At 28.5% G+C, this 11,725-nt stretch overlaps 1 protein-coding gene across 11 annotated transcripts in view; it reads left to right on the top strand.

Moving 5' to 3' along the window:
- Positions 1-11,725, top strand: part of CASK (peripheral plasma membrane protein CASK) — a 934,116-nt gene that overhangs the window by 329,221 nt on the left and 593,170 nt on the right. For 4 of the 11 annotated variants that reach the window (XM_014416100.3, XM_014416099.3, XM_014416104.3 and 1 more), the window contains exons 3-8: positions 1,093-1,198; positions 1,801-1,878; positions 3,575-3,750; positions 5,624-5,695; positions 9,244-9,300; positions 9,389-9,454. In XM_014416100.3, coding sequence (XP_014271586.1) covers positions 1,093-1,198; positions 1,801-1,878; positions 3,575-3,750; positions 5,624-5,695; positions 9,244-9,300; positions 9,389-9,454 — 555 coding nt within the window. The remainder of the gene's footprint in view (positions 1-1,092; positions 1,199-1,800; positions 1,879-3,574; positions 3,751-5,623; positions 5,696-9,243; positions 9,301-9,388; positions 9,455-11,725) is intronic. The other 7 variants (XM_067047815.1, XM_067047814.1, XM_067047813.1 and 4 more) reach the window with 6 other exon arrangements.

Raw genomic sequence — 11,725 nt, 5'->3', positions numbered from 1 at the left:
CGGACCATATTCCATTCATCTATACACACGGTCAATCAATAATCTTCCAGAATAAAAATAAAATGTTAAAAGTGAGTTGAAAGTTTTGTCTTATTAAAACTATAGATGACATTTTAAAAAAAATGAAGTGTACTACTAAAGCTCATAGATTATACAAGATTACTTCAATAGGTTGGCTTAATCTGATCATTATGTCTGCAATGCTTCCTCATGTCTTTGTTAAATAATATGTGTTATTGTTTATTTATTGAATAATGGATTAATAAGCATGCTGTGCCTTTTCTAAAATTTTAGCCAATCTTTGAACCTCATAATCAGAATTCGAATAAGCTACTACCCTTCACAGCACAAAAATTGTTAATTTCTTTATTTTCTCATATCAAATAACAACAGGTTAGAGTGCTATTTTTTTCTATAAACCTGATTAATTTCTAAGAATCATGTTGGTATTCAGCATTGATAGGAAACTATTAACTAATACTTTTTGTTATTTTGTTCCATGTGTTTTCAACATTGTTTTTCTTCCCATTATTCTTAAAATTAAATGAAAATTCATGGGGCCATTTTTTAGAAAACAGTAGTATCAAAATCATAATAGAAAAATAAATTGAAGTTATAAATTTTAAGTGAAATTTTTTTTATAATTCCTATTTTATTGAAATTCGTTTGCAGAATGCATTGGTGTTTCATTGTTGATTGAATTATTTATATTGACATTAATTGAACACCTCTTATGCATTTAGAAACCAACCAACATTTTTGTTTGTTGTTGTTTAAAGGCGTAAAACCTTTTGGTCATCAACGCCTATTGTTTGTTCTGTTTTATGAGGTATATTGGTAATTTTTTATTTAGCAACATAAATCCTAGATTCTATCTGATAGTGATATAGTGAAACACTGGATGTATGTTGCTTATGAATCACAATGTCTTCAAAATTGTTGGCTGGTTCCTTGTTGCATGCGCAGGCTCATTTAATAATAAATTATTATTACTCCCTAATTTTACTTTTACATTCTTAATTTTTTTATATTTTTTATTATAAAGTTTATTTAATTTAAAATAAATTTTGGAAATCTACTTAAATTTTTCAGATCTGAAGAGGGAGGCAACAATATGTCATATGCTCAAACATCCACACATTGTGGAACTTTTAGAAACTTACAGCTCAGAAGGAATGTTGTATATGGTTTTCGAATAGTAAGTATTTTTAATATTTTACTTTTTTAAAAAGTAAATTGTATATCACTTTACAATTTGTAATACAATTTTATCATGGTTTGTCAGCTTTATTTTTATTACTGGGCTCAATATTTTAAATATTAAAGTATCTATATCTAAACAATAATTATTATTTAAAATTACTTATCTAAATATGGAGAATTGCTATAACTATATTTTTAAAAAATATATTGTAACTTGCATCATACGATGTCAATTTTTCCAATTTTCTTGTTTTAATGTATTTGAGTTTTCTATCAAAAAGTTGTTAAAAATATTATTTTTTTTGTTATATTAAAATTCATCCTTAAAAATTATTTAGGCCATTTCAAAATTTTTTCCAGTAAAATAGATAAGTTTTTAAGCTCCCATAATTCTTTTTAATTAATATCTTTCCAAAAATGGATATATTGATTTTTGAAAGAAAACTCTTCATTTATAATTTGTCTCAAGTATCGGCAAATTGATCAAAATTGTTATTATATTTGTAGTTTGGTTTAAAATAAAGTTAATCTCTAAATAATTACAAATTGAGTTACAATCTAATTTAGGTTATTACATTTTTTTTCTCTATTTTTCAGTATGGATGGCTCTGATATTTGTTTTGAAATTGTAAGGCGTGCAACAGCAGGTTTTGTTTATAGTGAAGCGGTCGCAAGGTAAGATTTATTGATTTTTTTAGTAATTTTCAATAAAAGGTATTTTTATATTTAGGCAATTACAGAGCTTAGACAGAAATAAAAATGTCCATGTTTTTAGACAATTTATATCTCCATTTTGGAGCATGGTGGTATAGTGGTAAGGCACTAAGTTACTAACCGCAAGGACCCGGGTTTGGATCCGGCTGTGGCAGATAATTATTTTATGTTTCACTGTAGCTGTGAGTGAACCCTGTGGGCTCTGGAGGAGCCCTCCTGGGGTCCACCCAGCCTTATGAAGTTTGTATCCTTAATTGGGGGAAATCTGGTGGTTGAGAGTGATCTATTAAAAATCACCTCCTTGTATAACCACTGTTCTAAAAACAGTGCTTCCTTACAAAGTGCAGAGCCCATGACCCTTCATTATTCATATCTCTATATTCAATTATGCTTCTGATTTTTGGAATTTTACAAATATATGCCTTAATATAATACCTTACGTAAGTTGTAAGCCCTAGAATAACCTCTATAACCTGTGAGCAGTTGGAGTTGTGATTAAAACAAACGTAATAAGAAATAAAATCTATATAGACTTGAATAGTAAACTCCTATTCTATGTACTTGCCTCTCCTAAGTTGATAAGAATGGTTTGCCTGTTTCTAGAGAATGAATGAGGTTATATTTCCATATAAGAGTAAGTGATTAAAGCTAATTTAATATAGAAAAAGAATTACTTTAAATTATCCAAAAGTATTCTCTTGCATGGTTTGATCGATCTACTGTCTCTATTTATTTAATCTGCATTAGGCATTTATGTTTCCGGTCTTGTGAAATGCAACACAGACAAATTATTTTTAAGGCTTAGATTCATGATGTCTGAATAAGTGAAATGTTGACCGGTCAGTTATTAACCGCTTTTCTTTCAATTCATTTTATAACTAATAACGTAATGATAATTATAAATTTATATTTTTAATCAATGATAAATGAGCTGTCATATAATGTAATAATATTAATTTTTATTTAAACTTGCACAATGAATTCTCTGAATCAATCTTAAAAACCTGAAAAATGAGTTAGTTTTTATCTAGATAACCATTTTACCAGAGATTAATGGTTGTTTTTGTTCTTTAAGAACTAAAATAAATGTGATAGGTGTCCAAATTTTCGTTAAACTCTTCAACAAGTTTGGCGGATTTTTCTCTCATTGTTGGTCTGTGATTCCATCAACCCTAAGCTGACAAGAACCTTGAAAATTTCACTGACCGTTCTCACATCCACCAGTTTTGGAAAATTCTCTCAGATGGTTATGAGAATTGAAGGAGGTTGCTTGTTATTACAAAAGATTAATATGCAACCTGTGCATAATCATAATATTGTTCTCCCGCTAGAAAAGTGATATTACTCCAAATTGCAATATTTTAGAAAAATAATATAAAACTTCTTTTGAATAGCAGGTAAGTATTTATGGTTGTAAATACTTACTAGAAATTCAAAACAAGTTTTTTAACATTTGAATATAAGTTTTGTAGTATGTATTTATAGCTTTATAGCTTGATTGTTCCAAAAAATTGTAATTTTCAGTTGTATGACTTTCCTTGGAGTGAGCAATATTTTTTAAAAAAATCATAGAAATTTTTAAAAAATTAAATAATACTATTATTTAATTATTTTTAGTTTTCAAATTTAATTAATTAATTATTCTTTTTTTTCGTAGCCATTATATGAGGCAGGTGCTAGAAGCCCTTAGGTACTGCCACGACAACGACATTATCCACAGGGACATAAAGCCTCATTGTGTCTTGCTAACTAGCAAAGAGAACTCAGCTCCTGTCAAGCTCGGTGGCTTCGGTGTGGCCATCCAGCTTCAAGATGGGCAAGTGCTCAACGGAGGTGAGGACATATATGTTATTTATTTCTATTCATTCAATTTAACTTGGAATTTGGAATGAATGATTCAGAATTATTATTGAAAGATTTGGTTTTCCAAATTTTAGATTTTTTGAGCTTTTGTCATCATTCAGTTCAAATCAGTCTTGTCCACTCATTTTAAGAGCTGTTTGCACTAATTAAACAGTTCCGACTTAATATCACTAACTTTTTACTCAATTTTATGAGATGTTGGTTCTAGATAGATGTGAATGAAGTGTTAAAACATTTTGAGGATCCGCCTAATTTTTGTTAAACATAAAAAAATTAATTAGGTCTAATAATAACAATGAATACAAACAGTAAAAGTAAGGAGATCTAACATCTAATTTCTTTTGTTTACTGGCATATTAAGAAAGCATAAAAAAGAAGAATAAAAATAACTAGATTGCTATATACAGCAGATATACAAACTTGGAAAATACCAAAGTTATCCTGAAAAAAGATTGTTTAAGTAGATATAGTTGGTCTTATATTTGATTGGACATTTGAGAAACTATAGTAGCTTATAGGAATGAGGAAGAAGTAATAACCTTTCCTCGGGATAATCGCTTTTAACAATTAATTGTTCATTAATATATTTAAAATGTATGTCTAAAACTCAGAAGGTTCTCAGGAAAATATAATTTTAGTTATGAAAAGAATTCATTATTTTTCCTGAAGTTTCTCCAAAATAGAATTTTTTTTAATATAAAAATAATCTATGATTATTTTAAACATTTATCACACACTGAATCATTCATTATGTAGTTTTTTTGTTTTTTTTTAATATATGTGAATTAATTGCCTAAGCTTCAACCATTATTTTGTAATACAAAAAGTATGTAATTTTTCATTTGTCAATAAAAATAACAAAAAAAAAATATATATATATAAGTAATTGTAAAAATTACTTGCATCAATCATAAATTTATTTTCTTTTATTATTTTCTATAATGAAACTCACTGTTGCATAATTAATTCATGTATTTTTGTATGTTACTAATTTAAGTTTTTTAAAATTTTATTTTACTTTAATATAGTTTTCTTGATTTTATTTTGTTTATTTAAAGTTTTTATCTAAAATGAATTTTGAATTTTTAGACATTCTTTGAAAGATTTATTTAGTACTCCAAAATTTCCCTATAATAAACATCCATTGATTTTCTGTATTGTATTGTTTTTATTTGGAACTTTATAACAAATATTTTGTAATTAAAAAAAAAAAAAGAAGAACTGATGATTACATATTTGTTTAATCTATCAAATTTTTAATGTTATTATTACATAAGAGTTGAATCAATGAACTTTCCTAAGGATTACTTTACTTAATGTTTCCTTTAAATGCAGAACTGAAGCTTCCCTTAGCAAAATTATTCTTTTACTAGCAATCCTTGTCAATTTCTCTCTATACTGAAGCAATAGTTTCTTTATATTTTTTTTATTATTAAAAACTCCAAGTTTCAGTTTTTCAGAATAGTTTTTCTTTCTTTGAAATTTGAACATTTCTTGTTGTTCATTCAAGCTACAGACATGTTACTACATCTAGAATGGTTTTCAAGAGTTCTGTAAATGATTTGGATTTATTTTCTCCTAAAGAAAAGTGATGTTTATTATGTTTTTTCTTAAAAATGTATTATTTTTAGTTCATGTGGAATTGTTGTGTAGTGAGTCTTTCAAGGAACTTTCTGGCTATTATTAATTTTCATATAACCTAAGTTCCATTTTAATTTAATTTATTTTCAGTTCTTTTCTCAATTTGTTTATTTTCAATTTTATTTACTTACTTTTCTTCTTCTTTTTTTTCTTTCTTTTTTTTTTTTTGGTGATTGATAAAATTGTTTCTTTTCCTGTTCAGAAAGTTTCAGGTCACATTTGAGGCCAGGCCTTACCCGGAGTGGGCAGGAGTACCTGAAGTGCGACAGAGAGGGTAAGGGAGGGGATCACGCTCGAAAATATTAAATAATATCTACTAACCCTTAACGTTTAGTGTGAGCATCTTTTCATCATCACTAACACGGTCACCAATAACATTTTAGCCACACTTTCATTTTAACTGAGAGAATAATTGAAGAAATTATTGTGAGAACGACGTTAACGCCAACCTTAAATAAAGTATTGTCCATAATTGACATCTTATTGCATTTGAAAGAAGGGAAAATAGCAAGTAGCTTCCATTTAACAATTATGAAGGCAAAGGAAAAGACCTAAAACAACTTATAAACTTAGAGCTTTGGAAAAACAATAACAATATTTAATTTATAATCTTAAACACTTTCTTGAGACTGGTAAATTTTTCAAAAATAAATAATTCAATTTCTATCCATTTTAGTCTCAGAACATTTTATTTTTCTTATAAGTCCGATGTTTCGGCCAATCTGGCCATCCTAAGGGACAATCTACTTAATACAATTTTGGAATTATATAATTTAAAACTCTAAATCCATGCAGGCTATTCTAATTAGTCAATATTCACTTAAAACCAAAATTAAAATCATTAATCACAGTCACTATTCCCTAAAAACTGTTTTACGTTAATAGTTAGGAAGAAAGGGCACCTTGTAACCTCTTTGCTTGCATAATAGGTGAAATTGATTTTTATGGAATCACTTTTTTGTTTAAGTTCCATGGATGTGTAGGGTTCGATATTAGGGGGGTGTGAGAATTGATGAAATCAATCTCTTTTGCTGCATTTGATGCATTTAAAGAGGGGAATGACGAAACGAAATATGATGGATATAGATGGGGAAAACAGTCTTGTGTCTGCTGTTTGATGACGGGGCCCGCCAGTTGTCTTGCCAGTAGTAAGTATGGTAAGTTAGTCCTCAGTCAAGTCTGAGACTGTTTATTTGTGTTTGCCACCTGTTTGGGCATCCTGTTGTTAATGTTTGGAATTGTGGGTTAGTGCAGTGTTGGAGGCTATCAAAGAATTGGATGTGCCTCCGAGAGATGAATTCTGTCATCGTCAGCAATCCAAGTGTTGCAAGAATGTAGTTAGTTTTCGCTCTTTATAAAGAATATTGCTTCATAATACTCTGAAATTGTTGGGGTTTCTACTGTGGGTGCTATGTTAGCCAATGTGTTAAACAATAACACAAATTAGCAAAGTATATATTGATAAACAATCTATTTTTGTAATGTGGGAAACAAGATAGCCTACAGTAGTTTTCCAAATTACTGAAATCACTAACCTATTCAAAAAGTAGAATATATATTTTTTTTATTTATTTTTTTAAATATTTTTTATTTATTGATAGATATTACAATCTGCCACACAGTTGTGGGCAATAGGTAATAGTGATGAATGATCACATTCATACTAAAATAAAATAAATAAATAAATGAAAGAAAAAAAAACTCTCTTAAAATATATACAAACAGAAGGATAAACAAAATTAACATAATCCAACTATGAGTATGAAAAAATAAATAAATAAAATAACATAATGATAAAATAATATAATCTCTAGTCACATTTACACTCTTATATACAATATTTTCATAATCGACCTGAGGATCCCTGAGCGCACTCTGTCCCCATGTGTGAGGGGTAGAGCAGAGCTCAAAAGATCCCAGCGCACCCCTCTTGCCGCATCACTGGTAGTGAGCCAGTGGAGGCTGAGCAAGTGCACTATAGCCGCAAATACCCAACTTGAGTGGAGAATCTGACCATTGCCAGAAAGAATATGTAATTAAATACATATTTTAGTTTTATTATAAATGTTATGATAATTTGATCATACTTATAAAAAGACCCAGAAAACTCAAAAGTTTGATATTGCTACCACTTCACAGTTCTCATCAGTGAACCCCATCAGTCTTAACATAATCCTCCCACCTTTATCTTAGAGTTTTACCTGTCAGTTAAATATTAATTACCTTCAAGTAATTCATCCATTATCAATCCCCAGAATGCAGAGCTACTATTTAATTTTTTTTATCCATAGTACATCATTTAAACTGCAGCATGCCTGAAAAATTTTGCTTATGTATTTTACTTAAGGAGAGATCCATGATTGTTTATGGTCTATTTTGAATTAAAAAAATTATAAGTGTGCTATTGAATCCAAAACCCACACCCTCAAGCTAGCTTGGCATCACTTATTCTTGTTTAGTGAGTTTATCAGAATGGGCTGGTTGTACATCTACCCTCTATGGGATCCTCCTGATTATTTTAAACTATTATATTGTAGTTTAGTAAAATGAATTATATGTAACCTCATGAAAAAGAATGATCTCCCTTGTTGATTTTTTTCCATTATTTATTTATTTTTTTCATTCCTTCTCTCCCACAGTAACCCAATGAGAGAGCAGTTTTTTTATTTTATGCACACGTTCCATACTCTTGAGAGAATATGACTTTTTAAGAAGCATTTTGGTTTACATGCATTTTGATAACCTATCAAAACATGTATACTGTGTAAAAAAAAATTCTTCCCATTAGAAAGTTATAAAATATTTGTCCATAATTTCATAATCTTTTGGCTTTTATGCACAAAATAAAACTATCCTAGTAATAGGTTTAGTGTTTTTAGAATGATTCGATATGGAATTTACTAAACTGTGAAGACCTATAACAATCAAACTAATAGCTTAAACATAAATCTTTATAAAATAGCTCTCACGTATAAGGGTGTAAGAATGAAAAAAAATATTTTTAATAACCTTTAATAAAACTAAAAAAAACAGAAGTTCAATTATTGACATTAACCATTATTACCATATCATTCAGAATGTTTTCAATGCTTCATTTTGTTGTTAACCATTGTTGAACAGATTTATTGTACGGGTCCAATGTTTTAGAGGAATATAGTTTTGTCTTTATTTATGACTATTTTATGGTGAGAAATACACAAACTGTGATTTGACTTCAATGTCATTGTAAAAACATTGAGACCTAATCAATTTTGCTTCAATGTTTCCATGTCAATTGTTCACATTTTTGTGATGAATTCTTTATCTACTCTTACATTTTTAACCACACATCTCAATTTCTCATATTTTAAAAAAAATTAAACTATGTATTTTATTTCATTCTAATTCATCATTACTAATATAAAAGTGTTCTATAAAGATTTTATTTCATCGCTGCATACAAAAATACCTCCTTAGATATTCAAATATTATAAATATTAATTATTTATCCTGCTACTTTTCTTAGTATTATTATTTTGAAGTAAACTGTTGTTTTCGATAATAGTTTATTTTTAAGTAAATGGACCTCTCTTCTGTATCTTTCCAAAAATATTATAAACTGGAACAAAAATTATTTGATCTATTACCAAGTGATGTTCATATAAAAATAGCATGTTATACTTAACTGATTATGTAGTGTGGCTAAAATTGTATCAACATTAGTATCCCTGATAGGAAACGATGCTCACGCTATGGATGGTTTATGGATGTTGTTGACCCACATTTGAGACATGTGTGATTTATTGATTTTGTTTATTTGTATGTATTCCATGTGGGTCACAGTAGTGGAGGCTTGGGGACCTACTGCCTCCTCTCACAGAAGGAGGAATGTTTCCTTTGGTAAACACCGACATTTTCCTATTTTCATTTTAACACGGAACTCGTTTTTGACTCACGTGTGTGTTTTTTTTGTTTTCTCTCGTTTTAGCACCTAACTCCCTTTCATATGACCACCTACCCGATTTGGAGAAAATAGAAGCTGCCGAGAACAACGGTATTGAATTGATAAAAACCGTTTTGTCTTTAGAGCATTTCTCTTGTAGATTAATAGAAAGCTCGGTGCTGCTATAGTTGAAATAGATGCACCACGTGTTTCCGAACGGCCAGAACTTATTTTTGTGTGGTTGTGATTGACTTCATTTTGTTTTTACTTTAAAGTCATATGTATTTAAATATCAAGCTTTATAAACTTTTCAGATTGTCTTTATTTTTTTAAATTCTGTTCTCGATTGAAGTCATTCACATCCCATTAATGTAAAGTGATATGGTTCTATAGGAAACAAGCGTGGCTCTTTGCCGCTTCTTCTTGGCAACTGTAAATATTTTCTAATGCGCATGTGAGGTATATATTGAGATATTATTTGCACTACTGCAAAAATAAAATGCAACATTCATGAATTGTTTTAAGTGAGAGAGTTGTTGATTTATTTTTTGGAACGTTATAGCTTTACTAGAAGTGTTTCTCACATCACTGGGTGCTGATTACACTTCTGTAATTGTATCTTGGTTTGCCTTCATGGTTTTATTCTGGCTGGTTTGCATGAGCATGTCCCTGTAACTCACAATATAACTGTAAATATTATTCAAAATTCATAACATCTTCAATGAGTCTTGATGGTGATTGGTTTAGTTTCATTTTTTATATTTGATATTGTTTTATTTTTTTTTATGTTACAAAATTTTTTAGTTAAAAGAAGTAATTAAGTAAATATACTCTTTAAAACATTAAAAAATACAAAATATTAATTTAGCATTTATTTACTATATTCCTCTTTAATTAATAAAAAAAAAAGAAGGGAATATTGCTTTTTATTTATGAAAACTATTATTCCATTTTTTCGCAATGCTGCTGCAATATACCTTGGAGGCAATAAGAATGGGCATAATTTATTAAGCAAGATTAGGCAAAAGGCATCTGAGTAGGAATTGGCAACTTATTTCTGGCATTGTTTGTGCTCTAAGCTTGGTTTACACTTCTAACATAATACTAATGTAAATATATTTTATATTGCATTTGATTTAGTCCATCAAAATTTTAGAATACATTAAGAGTTGTTAAGAAAATAAATTCTATCACAGTGAATAAGTGGTTAACTTTAAATTCTTACTTTTCTGGAGAGCTGCTTAAAAGTTTAATCACTTCCCTAAAATCAATCATTCGAAGAAGAATCTTGTAACTTCATATGTGTTATCTCTTCACTGCTCTTGTTTCTGAGTTACCGATTTATACCCTATGTAAAAGTGAGGTTATAACTTTTCATTTATAAGTTACTCTCATTTTTCAAATAAATTGAGTTAATCACCTATTCATCAGATTTATAAAAGTTTAAATAAATTTCATTATGAAAATATTAAAAATAAATTTTAATAAAATTCTTTGTTTGATGGACTATATATTCCCTGAATGAATCTTGATGACAGTACCTTACAGTAAAACAAGGTCACAAGTACATAAAACATCACTTAACAGTGCATTTTGAACATTTTGAAACAGATTGATATTTGATTTGCACTGATTGAAGTTTGTGTTTTTGATTGAAATTTATTGAGACAATTTTTTATTTTTGGATTTTTTGTTTTGTATACTCGCTGAAGAGTAGTTGTAAGAAAAAAGTTTGATTTGCTTGAATTTTGTTTAACTTTAAATTTAGTTTCTCTTTATATTTGATTTTAGTTCTAATTGAATTATAGGTAAGTTTAGGTTTATTTAATCTGTAGATTAGATGGTTAGTTTAAGATAGTTGAGTATTTTTAAAATGACATTCTGTGTTGAAAAAGAAACAAAGCCATATTCTGAATTATACTTATGTAAGGTCTTCCCATTAAAATATTATTTTTTGTACAATTTGAATTGTCATATCTAAACAAGTCTATTAGCAATTTTGGTATCAGTTCACTAGTATTACTCCTCTATGGTGGGTTGGTGTCTACTCAATATATAGCGTTCTATTGTTATGGGTTATAACCTTCATTGTTACTATTACTACTTTAATTGAGTACGCATCACAATCACTAACTAACTGGTTTAATTGAATTACCACTGTTGATTTCTATTCACTTAAAAGATAAAAAAAAAAATTAACGGATCCTTTTTGGTCGATATCAGAAACTCAATTTGCATAAACAGAAATAACTTGAATCTTGAATATAAAAGCTAATTAATAAGTGAGCCAATGATTGTTTTTTTTTTGTTGGCCTAATCTTAAGACACTAATCTTCAATCAAATAAATAAAATTGTATATGGGATGACCTGATATATATATA

This window comes from Halyomorpha halys, unplaced genomic scaffold (genome assembly GCF_000696795.3).
Source record: "Halyomorpha halys isolate HHAL.00 unplaced genomic scaffold, Hhal_1.1 Scaffold111.1, whole genome shotgun sequence".
In the NCBI taxonomy this organism is placed as follows: domain Eukaryota; kingdom Metazoa; phylum Arthropoda; class Insecta; order Hemiptera; family Pentatomidae; genus Halyomorpha; species Halyomorpha halys.
This window is presented reverse-complemented; position numbering and strand designations above follow the sequence as displayed.